Source organism: Empidonax traillii, unplaced genomic scaffold (genome assembly GCF_003031625.1).
Source record: "Empidonax traillii isolate 1590-97213 ecotype Southwest subspecies unplaced genomic scaffold, ASM303162v1 scaffold377:size560545, whole genome shotgun sequence".
Lineage (NCBI taxonomy): Eukaryota > Metazoa > Chordata > Aves > Passeriformes > Tyrannidae > Empidonax > Empidonax traillii.
Window position 1 is genome coordinate 218,346 of NW_020955570.1, and position 21,496 is coordinate 239,841.

Here is a 21,496-nt window from a genome sequence, read left to right on the forward strand (position 1 = left end):
GCCTGGTCAGTGGCGGGAGGTGAGGGAAAGAAATTCAGCAAAGCACCCTTTGGTGGGGCTGCTCTAAGGAGCCAGCTTTGTTATCTGCCTTGCTGCTGGTCTCAGAGAGGCTGCAGGGAAATCTGCTGATTTATTTTCTTAAATAGCATCAAATGATGACAGTTAAGAGCCTACCACAAGAAAATGGGCTCTTAGGGCAGCATTACTTGTCTTGTGTACAAGGCTTTATTGAATTAACTTTGTACTAGAACCACTCTACACTTCCTTTGCTGGAGAGGACAATCTAACTTAACTGCGGGATAAAATTTTACAACCATATTTTTGTTATGCAGGTGACTTGCATAAAACATTCTTTACATGCATTAATATCATCTGAGTTTTGCCAAGGCTATAAAGCAGGATGTCTCTCAGCCATCTTATCTCTGTCTTAATGCTGCACTCATCCCTGTGTTGAGTATGTAACTCTCTTGCTTTGCTTCTTATTTTCCACATTAGGGACAGTGGATTTCCTCTCCCACACACCCTTTGCAAATATTCAGGTTCTGTGAGAGAAATCCCTGGTGCTGTTGCCACTGTCCAAGCCATGCCTTTTGCCTCTGTGGGTACCTACAGCTTGGCAGCTCCAGCTGGGCAGCAGCACTGCCAACCTGCACAACAGAATCTTGCATACTTTCAGCTACTTCTCCATTATTTGCACATAAAGTTAATAACTGACTCAAGACTTCATCTACAAATACATATTTAAGGCTGCTCTTGGTAAATTTTTCCCCTCTCAGCCACAAAGCTCTTGTTTTCTGCAATTTCCTTCCTCTATTTTCCCTTGACCCTAATCCACTGTAACATTAACATGTTAGTTTTGAAACAGCCAGTGTATTCTCAGTCTCTTCTTCTCCCTTACCTGCTGATTATTTATCTTTTTTTCTCTCTGTCCTTTATACTTTTGCTGTTTGCAAAAACCAGCTTTTCTCCTCCCCCTCCCTCTTCACAGCTCCCACCATCTGTCTCTCTACAAATACAAAGCTTTAGGGGAAATGATTCACTAGGCTGGTAGCTCATTACTCACACTCTCCCCATCATGGTTTCTGTCCTTGTAGGATGCTCTAACTAATGTAAAGATCAATGAATCCCGGGAATTGTTATTTGATTAAAAAAAGAAAAAAAAAATACCCAGCAGTTAAATAGATTGGGCTCTTTGTACTTCCTAAACACCAAAGCATAGTTTTTCTTCCTCACTCTGCTTGCATTGTTTCTCAGAAAAGGATCGTTGAAACAGAAGAATAGAAATAATCACTGGACCATTTAATGTAACCTTGTGTATCACATGATGCAGGAGTTACTTAATGAAATTCCCTGGCCCAAACCAAGCAAATCTGTGGTAAATCCAGAGCACATATTTTCGGATGACAGCCAAAACGATGAAAGGAATTTACTACCCAGCCTCGCTAATAATCATTTTGAATGCTTAACTGGGCTCCCTAATATGTTGCTTTGCAAGCAGCAAAACCGATACAGCCTCATTCCCTACACATCGCTCTCCTCCAGCCTTGTCCAGGCCGTGCACCTGGAAAAACCTCCCAGCACACTGCCAGCCCTGTCCAGGGGCAGGGTGGCCAGCTGTGCCTGCTGTGAGTGCTGGATGGCCAGCTGCCCACCTCTGGGAAGAGACCTCTGCAGGCCCGAACCTCTGCTGCCTCTCCCTCCACAGCATGTGGGTTCGGGGGTTGCTCTTTGCTCAGGTAATTATTAACATGAAACCCGTAGGCACTTAGTGTATTTGAGCTCTCCCTGCTAAATGTGGCAGAAATTGGCTAATGGATGCAGAAGCCATTTCAGACAGACTAGTTCACAGCGTTAAAATGTTTCAGATACCTTAAAATACCAGAGACAGCCATACTGAGTTGGCAGATATGCTGTAGCCTTTCAGGAGATTTGCTCAACCTGGAGGCTGAGCTCGATGCTACAGGGCACTCCAGGTAACCCCAAATGCTGATGGTCAGGTATGCACATCCCACTCCTGTTTGTCTTCATTTTGTTGACCATTTGAGATGGATTCCTGTCACGACTTTAGGCTTCTCACTGTAAACTAAAAAGTTATTTTCTTAATTGGAAACTTAGTTTTTCAATTTATCACAGGAAAAACAGACCTCCCCTCCCCACAATGCAAGTAGATGCCAAGAAGTACCACCACCTAACATAGTTTTACTGTGCTTTGTCAGGAAGCTACTGGCATGGCAGGCACAAGCCTATTTCAGTTGTTGAGCTTTCCTTTTGAAACTGGAGTTGTATGAAGCACAGACAATACCACAACCAAAATTATAGGAATAGACAACACTGAATGCACCCTTCTATCAGTTCTCTTAAATGGCTGCAACTCTTTATGCAAAAGGAAATGCCTTTATGCTAAAGGAAGGTCTGAGTTTAAATTTCTCCTTCATGAGCACCACAAGGCACGTCCTGCATCAACACACCACGCTGGCATCATCTTCATGGAAAGCTAATTAAATAATTTGGATACTGTAAGAGGAATATAAACCTCTGGGCTAATTTACTTCTCAGACTACTGAATACATCTACCTTTTTATAAAGCTGTGTTTGGGTCGTTCTGTGACAAATAATAAAGCTGAGGAGGATCTTGGTGAGAGCCTGCATTGAGCAGGCATGAAATGCCCTGGTGTCAGAGCAAGACATTATTGTGCGACTGCTCTATAGAATAAGGGCTGCCAAATTTCAAGCCAGTAGTGCCCACTGTTAATTCAGGAAGGTTAAGGCTGTTTAAAAAACCAAGACTCCTCACCAAAGTCATGGTTATGTGCTCTGTAAAAAAAACGTTCAAATTTTAGCAGACGTGATGTTTTTGAGCCTTCCTGGTTGCCAACACTCCGTGGCTCTCCATCTTTGATTATTTTATTGTTCTGTACTGCATACCAGTTGTAGGAGTCAATGTTCTTTCTCTTAATAATTGCTGGCTTTCCAAGTGCCAGCCTTTCCAAGTGTCAATTGTCCTTTTGACATGGTCTGTTTTAAATAAGGGCTGAAAAGCAGTAATTAACCCAAAGGGCTGCTACAAAAAATACTGCAGTGTTCCATGGCACTGACAGCACACACGTAGCCATGCATTTAGGTCTCCTGTTCTGGACTACTGCTGCAACATGCTGCAGGTGTGAGGGACCCAGCCGTAAGGAAAGGGAATTCCAGAGATTTCAGATCTGAAAGTCCTCTAATTGAAGACAAGTGTCTCTATGCAAGAGAGGCTAAGGAAAACTTGCATTGCCCAACCCATTTCTCCCTCGTTCCCAGCAATAATAAAAGCAGACACAATATATAAGGTGCCTTACAAAAGGCAAATATTTAATAGTGTATATACAAATTAATGGTTTGATAGTGCTATACAAGGCAGGAATATCTTTAAAGAAACCCTGAGCAAAAAGGAGAATGTAATTTTTATTTTACTCTTATTGCAACATAATTTCTGGTATTTGTTTGCTATTATGACTAATAAAGGAATATGTTAAAAACAGATGTTAAAATAAAACTGGGCATTCTTTCCATTTGCAGCTTATTTAAAATTCTAGAGAAAAGAGTTCTGCCCCATCAGCTTTGGAGATAGTTGTTTAACATGGTAGAGAACAAGCTGAGCCTGCGTAACCCAAGACAACCAATTCCTTTAGCAGAAAGAGTGTCTTCTGTCATCAAAAAGAGCCATCTGGAAGAGCGTTGGCTCCCTGCCAGGAACAACCCTTTAGCAACCACTCGACATGCACTTTAAGTTGTAATGTTCATAACGGCACAACCTGGAGTGTTGGTAAAGGGCCTATTGGAGGAGCAACGTACTCCTCCTCCCGCAGTAACCGCAAAAGGATGTTCTTCTTATTCTTTGGCCAGTTATAAATGTGGGTGTTCTGCAGCCAGGTAGGCACGTGTTCCTGAAAAAAACAAGGAAAATAAACACTAAATCCTGTAAATCCTCCTGAATCTGTACCAGAACCTTGCAGATTCTGTCAGACTCTGCCAAGCAAGATTTCATTTTGTCTGTTCTAGGCACTTCATGTAACAACAAGAAATTTTAATTTGGCTTCAGAATTGTATTTGGGTTCCTAAATAAATGAACTTTGTGTGATCTCACAGCTTGCCTGTCTCTCTTTCTCTTCTGCCATCATGTTGGCTAATTTCACCACATTTCAAATGAAGTCTGATCTCAGTGACAGGCATTGAAAGGCTTGTGAAAATAAACATTGAGAAGAGAAGGAAGACATTTCAGTGTCCTGTGCAGGGAAAGGCTGCCACCTTAGTAGCTGCTAAAGGATCCACACAACATGTTCAACCTTGCAATGAGAATCAATAGGGAAAGAGTGGGACACCACGGGGGCATTTCTCATCTTGGTAGCCCTCTCGCCCTCCCCTTGCACCTTCCTTCACCAAGCATGGTGTCCTCTGACCACCTCCTGAGCAGGAGGTTGAGGCCAATGCTGAGCTTGAGGAGAGACTAATGCATCTCCAGATTAGCAGGGTCAAACCTCCACCGCTCCTTGCATCCTGGGAAAGGTGCAGTCTTTCATAGGGGTTGGCTAATGTCCATTAACACAATGAAGCTGGGACCACCATGGCCCTGGAGAGTGATAGCGGGCTTATGGAGAGAAACCCGCTCAGACTTCATGTTTGCACGTTTCCACAGCCTTGGGAGGTTTCCATATGGACACCCTGAATGTTTAGGGGTGAAGGGCTATTATGATACCATTGATTAACAGAGGGACTGATCCTTGACTAAAAGCAGCTCATGGTCACCATGAGATGTAGATTTCTTTTGGAGAGCTGAAGTTGGAGACACCAGAACACAGCCAATGTGAGGGAGCAGATAAGCAACATGAGCATCCAGGACATCCAGCACTTGCTCCCTGGACCTCTCATTTAGCAAGGCAGTGTTTTTCCAAGGTGGCTCCCGTTAGGAACGGCACAGTCCCTGTCAAGGCAGTGGAGCTGGCTCTGAGGGGACAGAGCAAAAAGCTGCTGGTGTGGACCACATCTGTGGCACTTTGCCAGGGGATGCCCTGGCATGGGCAGCACATGTCCTGCCTGCCAGCAAACAATCTAGCTGCAGTCCAAATCTTTCATTCCCAAGCATCGTGCTTCTCAAATTGGCTGTCTTTTCCTTGGCCTGTACAGCTGTAGGAATGAAGCTGCATCGCTTTCCTGGCTCAGAGAGCGGTTTGTGTTAATTGTTGCAACCACTTTGCCAGATCTGTAGCATTTATGTATAGGAAGAAGGAGGCAAGTCACACGGGCACCTACACACCCATTAGTCTGAACTCACCTAGGCCTCTGAACAAGCAACTGCATGAGTGGCAGAGGTATCTATCAAGCCTGACCTTCCTCTTCCTCCAGTGTTCAAGAAAGTATGGGCTTTGGTCAGTGCTCTCCCTGAAGTGCAGGTTTTAAACTAGGTGGACACCTCAGTGTGAGGCAAGATCCCACAACATTCCCTTTGTTAGGAGCACAAATAAGATTTCTTGCCTCCACTTGCTAGGGTTTTTTTGCATAGGAATGGATTTTAGTCTTTATGAACTGTACTCCTTTGACAAAGCTGCTTGGAATCGGCCAAGAGATTCAAATGTTACTGGGAGAACAAAAGATGACTATGTTTGCATGCGTGTGCATACCATTGTTACATGAAATTTGTTTCTTTACTAAATCTTGTTAAGAGCTATAGAAGGAAATGCAGTGAAATACAGCAAGCATTTACCAAAGAGCCCTCTCTCTGTCTTTGATAAGAAACTACATTTTTTCAAGGAAGGAAATGCATTAGACATAGTTGGTCTGGACTTCAGAAAAGCATTTGATGTAGGTCCATATGGGAAATCACTAGTTAAGATGGAAATTAGTGTGGGAAATATGTAGTAGGTAAGAAAACAGCAAGTGAGGATATAATGAGAGAGGCACTATACATCCAGAGACAGACACTGCACATTTCTTCCAGAACTGCTCGTGTAGTTTTGTTTAATATCCTCCATAATAAGCCAGTGCAAAAAGCACCTGCACATTATTCAGTAAATTTAACTTGAGGGAGGTGTGTAGGGGTAAAGGGGTAACTATAGCTGTTATTTTTATCCAGGGGAGCAGGCAGAGTGAAAAAGGGGCTTTTCCTTGCCATATGTCACCTGTCATTACAGGTGGGAGTAATGGGAAAATCATTTACTGTCCTTTTAAATTTTTGGCTGTGTATCTGTAAGCTGAAAGGAAATTCTCTCTATGTCATAGAGAAAGTATTTGTAACTCTGAGGATCAAGCTGGTAGGAAGAGGACAGAGTGTATTAATGCAGAAGGCAGGACTGTTTAGGGCTATGACAGCAGAGCGTGGTTTGAGATCTCCTGGCTTTCCTGGCACCAACCCTGCTCATCTCACCCCTCCAGCTGCTTCCACTCTGCCAGAGGGAGCCTCTAGCATGGGGCAATCACGGCTTAATGCTCTGGTCATCAAGTGGCCGGATGAAGACACATTTCTGTAGATTGCTGCAATGCAGACCTTGAACCAGCAAGACCCATGCCTCCTTTGGCAGTGTACGATGGGAAGCTGGAAATCCCAGTTCCACCTTAATTACTGCAGCTTGTTCAGGCTCTGGTGCTCTCCTTCCACCCATGATGTCCTCAGTTACATTATCATTAACTAGCTGGATGAAGGTAGGTGATGTAACAAAGAAATATGTGGAGAAAGAGAGCAAAGTTTAACGGCAGTAGAAAATGCTGATCTGCATAATGTAATGAGAAAGGCACCTCTCAAAAAACTCAATAGTGATGTGGACAACAGAGGATAGGCAGGAAGGAGGCCTGGAGCCTGTTGCTTTGGTAGAGGCAGCTGGATAAACCAACCTTGGAAATTCCTTATAGATCTCTGTCTGACAGAATCACTGCTATATGCTAAACAGTCTTCCAATAACTAATGTTCAGCCAAAATTAACATAACTTATTGTTCTGTCTCAAACCCCAAAGGCAGCTACAGTGCCTCCTGGGACACTTCTCTCTGCAACCAGGGTGTAGGGTCTGTTCATGTGGTGGGCACTCAAGTAGCCCCAAGGTTAGGAGCCATCCTGCCCTTTTGCCCCCGATCAAGCTGCAAAGACAGACTGAAAATGCTGACTGGTTCCCTGCCTTTGATCTGCACAATTCCCACTGGTGCTGTCTCCTGGCTTTTCACACTGAAGGTAAGTACCAGACTGAGACCATTCAGGAAGGAATCTGAATTACATGAAATACCAGAGGTACTGTTCATTCCAAAGGACCTCACATATTTTACAAACCCAGGGATGTATTTTCAAATTTCCGAGCTTAAATTGGTGCCTAAATAATTTTATTACACTAAAATCCAGAAGTGCGGTGGGACTTCACAGACCTATAATCACTGATAATATTGTTTAAATTTTGACTCATGTTCCAAAATCTGGTCACACAAGGAAATATAAACACTTTTTCCATACTTTTCCAAAATGCAGCCATACCTACCTAGGGGTAACATGACAGCTACCCAACAGTGCACACAGCATTTAGTTAGGAAAAGTGAACATGAATACAATGCATGAGATTGGGGAAGAATGCTATTTCTCAGCTATAACTGAAGTCATTTAAGTTTTCTGGCCTTGTAAAAATTCAAGAGATTCTCTCAGGTAGAATCTGCTGCATTACTTATTTCTTATTCTCAAATGGATCTTCAAAACAAGTAAGGAGGGCAGATGAAATTGCAAGTCCTAAAAAATCTTATATTTTGCCTTTGATGGGCCCATCCAAGTTCAAGAGCAGCCTAGTACTTTAATATTTATTATACTCTTTATTTTTATATTCTCAACACACCCTCTTCCAGATCCTCACTTCACACCAGTCATAAATCTTGCCCATCTCACTCATCGGCATTACATCTGGACAAAATTATAAAAGGGTTAATATAAAAAGAAGCAGGCTTCCTGGATAGATTGTCTCTCTCCATTTAAATTCTTTCAGTGCTAAAGGCAATTTGAGTTTTATTGAACATTCATCATCAGGAATACATTTATGTGCTGATTTATACTGTGGATGAAATAGTTTTTATTTGTATGTACGTAAAACTATAAACTTTTTATGTAAAATGGAGCTTTGGAATATTACTAGTGGGATATTAAGAACCAAGAGATCAAGTGTTTTAGTTTTTAAGATTTCACCTGGTGCATTGTGATCAAAATTAGAAGTCCTTAATCATGCAACAAGTTTATAAGCATGCATGCATTTTACCTTTTTGGCATTTGGAAAAAGCACAGGGATGAATCTGAAGTTCATACTTCCTTGCTGTATAAACTCGATCTGCATCTAGAATAGAAAAAAAATGCCAGTTTTATTGTAAAGCCATGATAATTTTTCTTTGCATGCATCTGAACCCTATGTGTATCAGCATTTGTTGCTTACTTAAACTGCTCTTCTGTTATGTGATTTGGTCTCTTGCTGGTGGACTCAGTTTGTTTTGGCCAATTAATCTGATTCTTCATTACTACAGAAATAGGAAAGATCTGTCAGCCTTTCTTAAACATTTAGTTTTGTGGTATGAAATAATTATGGGTTTAGCTGCAGTTGCAATCCCATGAAATCCATCTCTAACTGATGAAGCTTGACTTGACTTAGGCCCCTGTTCAGTCTCCAACAGGGTGAAAGACTTCAGCCAGAGGCCAGGTCTGTGTCCAAGCTAGGACCCAGCCTGTTCCCCATGGCCCTGGACACAGGCGTCCCAGGGGTGATAAGGACAGCAAAATACTGCTGGAGAGCTCATCTGTTGGTGACAGCTTCTGAGAAGTTTGACTGCTGGGCCAAACTATGGAACCAGATGGGTTATAGGATGAGAAAGGCAGCACGCGCAAACCGAGGGAGAAAGGATCAGTTTCACAGCTCTGTGGCATCTTCTGGGCTAAATGTCCATCCTGTGACAGGCTGTGGAGATGGGTGTCTGCTCCTCTATCACCTCCCAGGAGCCCCCCCCTTGCACCTCTGGCCTTTGCTTTGCAATTCCACCTTTCCTTCAGCCTTGCTGTCTGAGAAAAGACCTCAGTTCTGGGATGGCTGAGCAACAGAGAGTGATTTATAGGGAGGAAGGTTCAGGCGCTGTTAGATAAGATTGTTCTCAGGGCTATACAAAGGCTCAAGAAGGTGAAGGAGGGAAAAAAACCTGGAACAATAAAGAATATGGAGAAATAAGATGAGCATGTTTAATAGGATTTTTCTCCCTTGAACCTCTTAGCAGATGTTAATGAGCATACGGAGCTGATGAGAGGAAGGATTAATGAATTCCAAAGAGGGGTGTTTAACTACGGGGATTAGGGAAAACAAAGCAAAGAACCTGCCATTTGGAGACATATTTGTCTTTTGAGAAGACACAGAGTCTTTGTAAAACAGTAAATGCATGTCCTTGCTTACCATCCTGTGGATGTATTTAGTATGTAAGCCGTGTTCATCCCTGTCCAGCTGGGATTCAGCCCCTTCCACATCCTGTTTGTATTTTGGACTGATTGCTATGATTATCATCACCGTCTTCTGTTAGGGAAAAAAGCACTTTTATGAAATTGGGAAACGCAGCGTGTTTGGTAGAAGCAGATCGGAAATCTGCCAGTTTGTGTTTTAAGTGATCTTTGTGTTCTTGGCAAACATGAGAGGATCTCATTCATTCTGGCAGGAAATACAGGAGAATTCATACACTCGTTCTCATTATTTCTCTAGATCTCATAATACAGAAAATCTAAATGTCAAGAGATATATTAGCAGCTACCAGTTTACACTTGGAATCCCTGTAATATGAAGCTACTTTTTATCAGTGTAGAGTGTCTATGTGCATACACAGAAAAGTTTTATCTTAAAATTCAGACCTAAATGTTTTCCAACAGCTTATGTATAAGTGCATCTATTTAGCCATCTAAGGCTTTGTATAGAAAAAGCCACTAAAGGCAATGGTCTATGGAAGCTACCCTGAGGGCTCTCAGCAGCAGAAATGACATCTTCTCTTGCTGATCTTAGTGGTGGAGTGTGCAGAGGTGGGCTGTTGTGGATGGCCTGGGCAGGTTTAGCACCTCTGTCCCACCTCACCACAACTGGCTGAAAGCAACGCTCCTCCACCTTGCTAGGACAGCCTGGATCCTGCCTGTGACCTCTTTAATCCCAGCCCCCCGCTGGAGCTCAGGTTTCCATGGAGGGGCCATCCTTCATATCTGGGAAACATCTCTCCTCCTTAATGGTAGGCCAGTGGAGAGGCTTGGCAGATGAAAGCTTCCTACTTGTGTTTACCTAGGGCCTGTCTTTCATCCCTGCCACATCACGCTGTGTAAGGCTTCCAAGTCTGTGGCTCACAGTCAGCCTGGCACCTAATTAACTCCTTTCTTCTGTGCTATATCAAGAGAATTTGCCCCACCACAGGGTCAAATACGGTAAGGAGCCATTATTCTTTACACCGACTTAACATACTCCAGAATTACTTTTGCTTGTGCCTGACATGCATGTAAGCATTTACAGATGTGGAGGGTTTGAAAGAGACATTCCCAGTTGCATATATTCCCCTGCTTGTGTCCAAACAGTCCTTTCCTCCTCACATGTGTAAGGGTTTTGAAGTTAGAAAGTGCCTCTAACAGTAAATGGAGGAAAACAAACATTTCTGGGGTGGCCAGTCAGAGAAAGATCCTCATGTGGAGGCAGGGAATTGCTCTCTGCACATACTTGTCTCTCCTATTGACTGTGCTGGAGTCCTAAAGGAGATCAGCCAGCTTGTATTTTAAGTGATAATGATGTTTTTGGCAAAAGCAAATTCATGCTGTCTTCTAGTTTTAGTCCCTCCATTATGCACGGTGAGCCCAAGCCCAATTTGTCCTGATGAAACTCCAAAAGGCATGACTGCATTTCCATGGCAGAGGCCCCAGGCTGGCTCTGCACGCAGTTGTGCCATGTCTTGAGAACATCAGCTAAGGCGTGCACATCAGCTAAGGTGTCCTGATGGACATCTTCAGGAAACCTGTGTAGTCCTGTCTCAGATGGTTAAGCTTCCTTGCTCAGGCCAGGGAGAGCCCACCACTTTGCCATGCTGTTCCCAAACCACAAAGATCTGCTCAGAGGCTTGGTGGCTACTCAGCAAGGTGTGAATCCAAGGAATTCACTCCGTGATGACATGTGTCAAGCGACAGAATCACCAGTTTGTGTCCAGCTGTGCTGGTTTAATGTGACCACGTGGCTTAATCCTAAAGAAGATGTGCACTCACTGCTCAACTGAACTTCAGAGGAAGTTGTTACTGCAGGGAACTGCACTGGCGGCAAGATAAATCTATGTTTTACTGCTTAGATAGATACCCAGTAATGAGAGCAAATCTATCAAGCAACATAATACTAATTTCCGGTATACATATAGGATGGTTTACCCAGAAGAACTCTTCAGTGGTTTAGATAGCAATTTAGAAGCTACAGGTGAGAGGATGAACATTAGCCACAACTATGCAGCCTGGGATGAAATACAGATATCACTTTAACCAAACATAGCTAAACCCCACTATTTAAAAAGGAGATGGAGGAACAACTTGTCCAATGGCAGCTTCAGGCTGAATGTAACAGCCAGCATTGGAATTTGGCAAGAGTACCAGGATTAGCACTTCATTTCTTAAAGAAAGAGCTTTGGGACCATAAGATACAGAATTGAGATTTGCCTACACTCTCTCTGCAAGGCCTCTGCTATTTCTGTAGGGGCAGGGAAGATGATAATAGGGGTCTTGCATTTTGATTCTGTCCCTGTTGCTATAATCAACCATTTTCCTCAGGTCACCTCTGCTATGAACAAGTTTAAATTGCCCTTACATACATCACCTAGGTAGCGCTCCATCCACTTAATGATGTCAATACCTCGTACCGTGTCCTCAAAGATATCAATCTGCAAGAGAATGAAAGTCCATGGTGAACATCTTCTCGCCTTTCCTCCTCATTTGATGGCACTGATATGGCACCTACTCTTTTCCCTAGTTTCTAACGTGCATGCCCGATTCCCTTAGGAAAGAAGTGTGTACATGCACAACTTCTTCCCTTTCCCAGCAGTTCAGAGTTGAGCTGGACAGACACAAGTCAGGTGCAGAGGGGCTGCTGTAGGCACACTGCTGGGCTCCTGTGCAGTTGGCCCCTTGACTGCCCTGCCCTGCCAGCTCTCAACTCCCAGGCATTATTTTCCTCAATGGAACAAGAAAAAAACAGTGCTGGTGAACATTAGATATGTGATGTTTGCAAAGTGGCTTGTTGGCCACTCTAAACATCTCGTGAGCATGGATGGCTGCCCACTTTCTCTATCTGTATAGCTGCAATCGCCCACTATCTTCTGGCTGCAAGGGTATACCGAGAGTGAAGTTTTAGCTTCATTTTGAACTAAATATTCAGGGTGTGTGGAGGAAGTCAGCCAGGTCACTGATACTGGATGCAGTAACCCAGACTTCAGTGACAGCAGAGCAGTGGAAGACTTCACAGACTGAATATGACCAACACTGCTCGCTTCTCTACACACCCAGTAAACCCAGAAACCAGAAATCAGTGACTGTGACCAATGGAGGAAGTATTAACTTCTCCAAGTTTTGATAGATGAGTCATGTTCTGCTCTCAAGTCTTTCATTTTCCCTTTTTGTACATAGAAAGCGTATTTGTTTCTTTGCTTTGGGGCCATTTTGCTATGTTTATTATTCTGCAGCAGGGTCTATGAGTTGCCATCCAGCAAAGGTGCTATTAATGAGCCTTCTACTCTGTAACTCTATGGTGCCCAAAGCTTTCTTATGAATTGGTCATAGCACAGAACTGCTGGAGAGAACTATAATTGCAGTCTCTGGAAAAAAAAAAAATCTTTGATTCATGAAAATAAATAAGCATGTGCAAAGCCCCCCACCAAGTCTCATTCAGTTTAATGATAGCCACTTGCTTAAATGGTTTCCTGAACTGGAGCCAAAGAGTGAAGGTTGAGGGGTCAGATACCATATATTCCTGAAATAAGAAAATATGAATCAAGATTTTGATGAACACTGAATCCTAGAGCCTCCGTGGATGGATCCCTTAGAGAGAGCTGCTATGATGAAGCAAACTCATGAGAAGTTCAGTAAAAATTTGAATGGCTTATGGGATTAGACAGCGGGACACAGACCTTTTCAGGCCAATGATTTTTAGAATCCCTTTTAAAAGTATAACAAAGCAAATGAAACAATGAGATGGGCTGTTTCATTATGCTGTGTGAAATACACTGCTTTTAGATAATTTTTTAGCAGAAAGGTATTCACATCTGAAGAACTAACAATGTAATAGCATCACATAAAAAAAAGATGGGGTAGGAGGAACATGAAAATTGACCTTTTTTAATATTGATATTAGAGATCAAATATGAGACAATCTTAATGGAACAGCTCACAAAACCGCATACAATTGCCCATCTGGTATCTGGTGGCACTAAATGAAATTTTCCAGGGTCGTTTTTAAAGCACATTTCAAAGCCTAAAAGTCAGTTAAAATATGAATCAACAAAAAGGCAAATAATTTAAGTTAAAACTTGGAAAGCCAAGGCTAGTTCATTCTGTTTGTATCTTCTTTAACCAACAGAATGTGATGATAAACAGAAAAACATTTAAATGGATAGCCTTTGCTTTTTAAAGAAGTGTTTCTTTTCTTCCCTGGTTGAACTTAATTTTCTTCAGAAGGAATACTTACAGCAGTTTGAAATCCATTTACTGACAGGAAGTTCACAAATTTCATAACCTCCACTGCTGTGTCAACCGAATAGGTTATAAAGACCTTCCCTGGGAGAGAAAGAGTCCATATGAATATGAAACATATTTAAATACACCACTCAGAGGGTGAGACTGTCACAGCCCTCCTTTTCCTGCAGTTCCAGAACTGCAGATTTTGCCCACTTTGGTTTCTTTGTATTATTTACAAAATGCATGTGGGATAGTGCAGTGCCTCGGTGTTGAAATCGGCCCCCGGTACAGAACCTCGCTGTAGACTGAAGGTCCTACTGCCTTGCTGCTGGCAAGCTGCGGAGGGTAACATCACTCTGCTGCTCACTCTGCCCTTTGGCCAGAGCTGCTTTTCCCCACCCCTTTGGCAGAAGTGAGGTTGGGCTTTCACCCACAGGTTGCTGCCTGCACTGGCTGCAACCAGCACAGCTTTCCCCCAGACCCCACAGATATGGAGCTGGAGAGGCCCTTATGCCATACTGCCTCACCTTGGAGCAGCATTAACCCCCTCTGCAGGCAGGATGCATGGCTGGTGACAATGCCTTCAGCTGTCCTTGCCCTTGTGGAAGGAGTTTCCATACTAACTGAAGAATCAGGGGTTTGCATCAGGGTAAACCAGCTGGCTAATCTAACCCAGCTGAGCATGTGCCACAAATGACACTATTTTATCCAGTCATTCCTCCATCTAGCTGAAAAAGTAGGGTCTATCCAAGAGTGGCACCCAGTATCGTAACTCACTCCTACAGGCCAGAGAGATGCAACTCTTTGGAGTAGAAAGGCGATGTGCAAAATGTAGACAAAAGGAAGAAGCAAAACCTCAGAGAGATGTGGAGGGTTCTTAGCAATGGTACATCTCACCTACTAGCCACCTTGGCATTAAGAAGGAACTCATTTTTCTGAAACCTTGTAAGAGTTGGAGGTAAATGTGTTTGTGGGGCTGGTGGCAATAGAAGCACCTCAGCCAGAGTCTGTGCTGCTCTCAGCATGGGTTCCTGACCCAAAGTCTTCTCTACTCACTGAGTCAAGGAGAAACTGAGGTCAGTGTTCAACATATTTGTCTCATTTGGGACAGGCAGAAATGCTTTATCCCTAGGACTTTGTTTGTTATTAGGCTTTTACTGTAAGCTTCAGCCCCCCTCAGAGGGACATCCTGTTTAGCAAGGAGTCATGAAAACAATTTAAACAGTATTTACTTTTTGTAAACAAAATAACAAGCAATTAATGACAATTACATTTTCAGGATTCAAGGGGATAACTCCATCCCACAGAACACAGACACTCACACCCTACAGATGTGATGACACTCCCTCTTTTCTTGTTGTCTTTTTGTCAGTCTCATTCCCCCTGCCATCTACTCCCCCTTTCCCTCTTCTGGAGCTTTCCCACCTAAAACTGTTAGTCTGCGCTGTAAAATCTTGCACAGAACAAATTTGCTAACCGACCACTTACGCAACTCCTCCGGCAAATTGCTGGTTCTCAGAGTTCCCTTGGCTGCAGGGTTACTGAGAGGTCTTGGGACAGCAGCTGGAGACGGAAAATTGTCAGAGGGACAACCGCATGCTTCATCCAGGCCACATGCCTTGGGTGGCATCTGACCATTAGGTAGCTGGTTGTATAGCTGGTTTCTACAAAGAAAAGCAAGCGGGGGTTTTAAAAATACTTCTTTTCAGGCAAAATTTAGAATTTTTTTTTCTTTTAATAACACATTAAGAACTTGATCTGCATACTAGCTAGGAAAAATTCTTGTAGAGATGCCTGACTCAGCATAGCTACTAAGTTATTACAGCATCTTTTGAATGGATACTTTGGTGACAGTCTACCGTAAGAAGCAGTTTATTGCAGAAGCGGCATCAGTCACAGGAAGTAAGTCACATCATAGCTGAAAGCTGTTCAGCTTGCAATTAGCAGAAGCAAAGGCCACTTCTGAGCGAGAAATAATGCCGTGTGGAGGTTGTTATGCATGTATGGGAGCAGGGTGGCCCTTGGGTAATCTCTTCACATTATCTAAGGGGTGCTTCATGGCACCTCACATGCTCTCACAATATCCTGTGCAGCACAGGAGGCAAAGAGCAAGGTGGGAATTTGGAAAAATGGGGCTACAAGGGCACTCCACCTCCAGCTCTGGAGGGTGTCCAGTTCTGGACGAACACGAAGTTTTCCTAAAGGATACAAACTTAATTTCATGACCAGGAATCACAGATCCAAATGAGGCTTTCTCATATCAGGGACTGGTAATCCAGACCTGCAATAACCTTGCCTAACAACTTCATTGTAGCAAACAGAAAAGCATGACTTTAGGAAGCTTAGCAGTTCCTGTCTTGTGACACTTTGGCTTCACAGTTTAAGTCAATGGGAAGGGGAATCTATAGAGATTTTCATGTGAGGTGTGCTGAGAATCTGCTGGGTTGAATCTGTTGGATGAGTGTTAGGTTTCTCTGAGAGCTTTTCCCCACAGAGCTGTGATGTTCAGTCAGTCAAGACCACTCTCTTTTTTTCTTAGCCTTCCTTAAATGAATGATGACAGGCTGGTCACAGCATGTTTTCTGTTGTCACATTAAGATTTGGTTTATTCATTTCAGTGCAGATGTTTTCTGTTACAAAATGCTCTATAGGCAAATATTACCAGCATATAACTGCTGTTCTGGGAATCAGCCTGCAAACACCAGTCACACAGCCACAGGATAGACCCCGCATATTCTGGATCTCTTTTAGCAGACAAAAGCAACACACACCTCAAGAATAGCCACAAAAAAAAATATTCCGAGGTTAATTTACAGATCATCCCAAAACTTCACCTTATCTAAAAAATGTGCCAAAAATTATGAATCTGTTTATAAATTTTACTACTGCAAAGGACACCCACTATTCCCCATTATTTGTACATTTCCATACAAACTCTTCAGTGCAATTGTCTCTGTTGTAGGTATTGCCTTAGCTTGCTGTCTGTCACTTTTCTGTCACAGCCCCTAACTTTTCACAGGCCAGAGCAGAGCAATATTTTAGTCATCTGCCCTCCTTTGATCTGCCTATTCTCCCAGTTTCCTGCCAAGATCAAGTCTCATAAGTGGACATTTTCAGGCACGGATGCCTGTGAATTTAACACCACTAGAAGTATTGTGGCACTTAAATAAAAACGGTCAGGTTTCAGATATCCTCAATACTTGAAGCTTCGATTTGTTTTTAGATAACAGAGTCTGGAGGTAAAAAATCCTGCATGGATAGGTTTCCCATCTGCTAATGACGTATGTATAAGGATATAAGGCTTGGTAAATTAATATTTGAAAACCAGTCAAAAACCCCTGGATGAAAAGTGCCAGATGTGTGGTGTTATACTACTACATGAAAAATCATAGTAAAGGCTGCAAACTGCAGTGTAGAGATATATCAGCAATTGATGAGGTTTTCTCCCTTTTTCTCTGCACCACAGAAGAGATAAGAAGGAAATCACTGGAAGCCAATGACTTGAGTCATCCCAGGCTGGTACAGCACAAAGCTGAAGACCACAGTGAGCCACCACACTGACCTCTGCCCTTGAGCAGGAGAGCTCTAAGGTTTCAAGTGAGATATTTTTCAACCCTTCATCCCTTTAACCTGCAAGCATTTATCTTCCTTAAAGTGTGCATTTCAGGGTGTGCTGTAACAACATATCAGGTATCTGGCTTTGAAGTTCTTTAAGGTAAGGTCAGGCCCCCATTGGGTGTAGAAAGAAAACCACCCAGCATCTCACATCCCCTGCAGCCCGGGCACACTCACAGTACAAGAATTCAGAATTATTGGTTGGAGCTTCCAGCTTCCCCAGCCCCAAACCCCCCCCGGCATACTTACAGGAATCGAGGAGGACCAGGGGAGGAGCATGTCCTCTGGGGTGGTGGTCGGTCTCCAGTGCCCTTGGGAGCACGAAGGTTTGAGTAATTTGGGATGACTTGCTGGGCTGGGCGGATAACTCTCATGCAAGGTCCGGGAACAGGAGGAAGTGGTTGCGATGTCTGTGCAAAATGCTGGTAAGGAGCTCTGCCATCTGGGAGGGTGAGAAAATAAAGGCAGCCACTATCATTTCAGCCAACACATTTTTGCCTCAGTTTATGTTTATTCCTTTCCAGGCACATCCTCCTTCATGTCTCAGGAAACTGAGCAGTTTGGAGGCATTTGCAGGTATCTCGCTCTGGAAGAAGCCAGATGAAGGAACATTTTACAGTCTGAAGCTTTCTATTTCCCATTCACATCTGAACCTGGCATGGTGCAGATCCCCGCTCTGGGTTGGGCTGTTGGGACAGCTGACAGTAAAACATTCCGAGCTGCTTTGTCCCTGCACTTACCATGCCTCAGTGTTCTTCAGTAGGGGTAGTTCTGTTTTGTTTTTTTTTTTAATTTCTTTTTGGCACTAACTTGTGAAAATGAATCATCTCAAAGTTCTCATCAAAGCAGATGCAAAATCCTGGAACAAATCAGTTTGCAACACTAAGGCTAAACAGACCGTGATTATTGTAAATGAAAAGAGAAAAAATAATCTCTTAGTTTGTTACTTCACCCTGTGTGAATTTTCTGTCCAAGTGACTTTTTAAGGCCTTGTTGCTGCTCCTGTTGCCATCCAGGAGGCTGCAGGGGAAGCCCAAAGTGACGATTTTGTTCAAGTAATTCTGAAAATTCCCTTACTGTTACTGGGACAAGCACATAATGCAGGTCAATAACTAATGTACATGGAACTGTTGTCATAAACTGAAAGAGAAAGCAATGCAAGCTGTTTGCTTCTCAAATGGGGAAAAGTAATTTTTTTCCCCTCTAGTCTTTCTGCTTGCAGTTTTCATTAGGCAGCAGCTCCATGCACCTTCAAGCTGCTGTGTGCAGATCAAAGTCCAGCCTGGCAGGGCTTATTAGCACTGCATGATTATACTGCTATGAGCTGGTTCTGAAAGCTGTAGCACTCAAATGCTCTTTCCCCCCAAAACTGTTAAGCTTTGATTAAATAGTCCAATTCCAGAGGCAAATACTTAAAAAAAACCCCAAACAACCAACCCTACAATTACAAAGACTTTCCTGATGAAATTGCGAGTCGGCAACATTGCATTTGTTGAGATTGTTTTAGATTTTTCCCACTTCCCCTCTTAACTGTTTGCAACAGGGCACGGTGAAAGGGGCTGGGAGAATAATACTACAAATCAATATGTTTTTCTTACGGATTCCTCATGACCAGCTCTAGGGGAGATGGTAGGGATCTGGGAGACTCAGTTTGGTTTAGAGGTTTAAGGCCAGTGTTTCACTGGCTTCCTTTGGATCTGTCTGATCCACATTATTTTAATGGATGAAGCCACTGCCCTTCAAAGCACAGTGTGGCCAGGAGAATGTGTTCCCGTACACCGACACACCTCTCATATAGAGATACCTGAAATAATCGTCCCCGGGCACGTAGCATTGTTGCGAGAATTTCTTTGACTTCAGAAGCAGTTTTGCTTTTGAATCTCAAATAGCAGGTGTCCGGAGCCAGTTCAGAGCCTCCCGGCACAACTGCTATTCCCCAGGGGAGGCATGTTGCAACACACAAACTGCAGAGCTTTGTTGTGGGTTGCCACTGCCCAACAATTATCTGAAACGCAAGGAGCTGTCAGGAGGTGATTTATGCTGTACCAGGCATGTGAGAAACAGGAGTACAGTTGCCAGCTTCTTGGTCCAGACCAAATCTGCTCCAGCCATCTGAGTTTATTTTACTCTTTTTGCCCTCTGGATATGGTTAAAATGGTAGTGATTTTTCTAAAGAAAGCCTTTCAGAGTTCCTGCTTTCAAACAAAATGTCCTCATTCAGTTAAATGTCCTACTTCTCAGGATGTCTGCTTGTGGAAGAGGTAAATTGAGGTAAATAGTGAGGGGTGTTGTGCAACCAACTCTTTGTCTGCTGAAAGCTGAACTGAAAGGAGAAGGTATGAAAAGAAAAGCAGAGGACATTTTCCAAATGTTAAGCTGCAAGTGTTGTTGAAAGTCCATCCGTAGCCCCTTCCCCTTTACAAAGCTCCAAAATTAGAGCTGGAAACTGAGTTTCTGAAACCCTCTCTCTTTCATATACCTAATTACAGCACATTGCTGGAATGACAAAACTCTTTAAACAGCTGTGGAGGCAACAGAAGGTTAAAAAAAATAATAAAGGGTTATCAGAACAGGCCTACAAAGGCTTTTTATTACAAAGCCAGCCCAAAACAGGTCGGGGTCTCATGAGTCTAATGTAATATAAATTGCATTAAAACAATTATATTGCTGTTGAATGTTCAAAGCTCACTTCATAACAGATAAAAATCTCAGAGACTGAAAAGGAATACTAATTAATAGCAGGTTGTAAACTGCGTCGTAGTCTCCAAGAGCCAAAACACCCATATTGATGGAGTCACATCAGCGTTCAGCGATACAATCACCAGAAGCTGAGGGGGCTCCATTTTAAGTAATGAGCTTTCATTTCAGCTGACAACAGAAAAAAAACGAGGATGATGGATGTCATGCTCTTTTCACGTAGAAATAAAACCCATGGGTGAGTTTGGTCACAGGGCTGGGGGATACTATTTACAGAGATCAAGGGTAACCTCCCATCCTGATCCTGGCAGGAAATTCTCAGCTTTGGGGATCCAAGTGGGAGCAAGCAAATCTATGAAAACAACAGGAATTGAGTCGGTATAGGAGGCTGCCGAATGACTGATGCAAGGAGGAAGGAAATGACTAGAATATGAAATAACAGCAGGGAGAGGCTTTGTATGATCAGCGTGACCAGCAAAGGCTAGTTTCTAGGCAAAATCATTAGCCTGCATTCATGAGTAACTGTGACCTCTTTGACTTTTTATCTGTCTCAGAGCTTTTGCACCAGAGAGCCCAGCTGCATAACTCAAACCCCTGAAATTATAAAAAGGGCTGCAAACAGATGCCTAAAGAGGTTAATAACTGCACGCCGCACTGGGAAACACTGCCCCGGTGAGCGATGGCTGTGATACACCCGGAGAACCTCCCGCAGGGCGAGTGGTGATACTCACATGGGCCTTGGGGGTGCTGCTCTGCTGGGCAGTGGTGCCCAAAGCAGCCGGGGGCTTGCGAGGGGGCATTGGGACGGGGCAAGTGCTGGCACAGAGGACACTGCTGATGCTCCGGTCCCATAAACTCCCTGGAGATCAGTGGTCCTGGGAGGTCCTGGGGGTTCAGTACAGACACCAGCGGTAAGGGGGGCTCCAGGTGCCTGATGCCCATTACGTCTTGTGACTGGGAGTTGTACCCTGTGTCCACAGTCCCCAGCTCTGCTGGGTGTCTGTTTCCTGAGGGTTGCTGTGACTGTGAACTCCCTTGGCTGCTCTCCTCCAGTGAGTCCTCAGGAACATCAGACAAGATCTGCTCTGATTTACTGGATTTGTGCCTGGTGTCAGCTGAAAGCTGTGATCTTGGCTGCATGCCTGGTTTGTCCATAGCTGTAAGATGCCTCTTGGAGGGAAATACTCCTGCTATTGATTCACTGGAGGAACAGAAGTGTCCATCTCCATCGGGATCAGTATATTTTGACCACAAGCTGCTGTCTGGCTCAATGGATGGTGCTGACTGATGATGTGCTGGTGCTCTGCAAAGGCATGATGGATCGGCTGCAGGCTGAGATGTTTGAAAAACACATGGTCTCTGGGCCTCCTCATCCTCCATATCCTCTCCAGAAGGGTGCAAAGCCTTTTCCAAGACGTGTTCAGGTAACTGGGACCATGGTATGGATTCATCCACTTCGACTGGTATGCTTCGTCCCACAAAAGTCCCTGAAA

The 21,496-nt window shown here is 43.6% G+C and overlaps 1 protein-coding gene and 2 long non-coding RNA genes across 3 annotated transcripts in view; 2 read left to right on the forward strand and 1 right to left on the reverse strand.

Annotated features, from left to right (window-relative positions):
• Positions 1–4,124, forward strand: LOC114062027. Its single transcript, XR_003572289.1, has 3 exons — positions 1–454; positions 1,255–1,736; positions 3,556–4,124. It is a non-coding gene; the product is annotated as an uncharacterized LOC114062027 (long non-coding RNA).
• TRAF3IP2 (TRAF3 interacting protein 2) overlaps positions 3,618–21,496 on the reverse strand; it is a 26,785-nt gene continuing 8,906 nt past the window's right edge. Inside the window, 8 exon segments of the mRNA XM_027893039.1 lie at positions 3,618–3,923; positions 8,251–8,325; positions 9,421–9,537; positions 11,834–11,902; positions 13,702–13,790; positions 15,180–15,355; positions 17,556–17,748; positions 20,735–21,490. Coding sequence (XP_027748840.1) covers positions 3,777–3,923; positions 8,251–8,325; positions 9,421–9,537; positions 11,834–11,902; positions 13,702–13,790; positions 15,180–15,355; positions 17,556–17,748; positions 20,735–21,490 — 1,622 coding nt within the window. The 3' untranslated portion in view covers positions 3,618–3,776.
• On the forward strand, positions 6,586–17,797 carry LOC114062028. The gene is made up of 2 exons (XR_003572290.1): positions 6,586–6,672; positions 17,158–17,797. It is a non-coding gene; the product is annotated as an uncharacterized LOC114062028 (long non-coding RNA).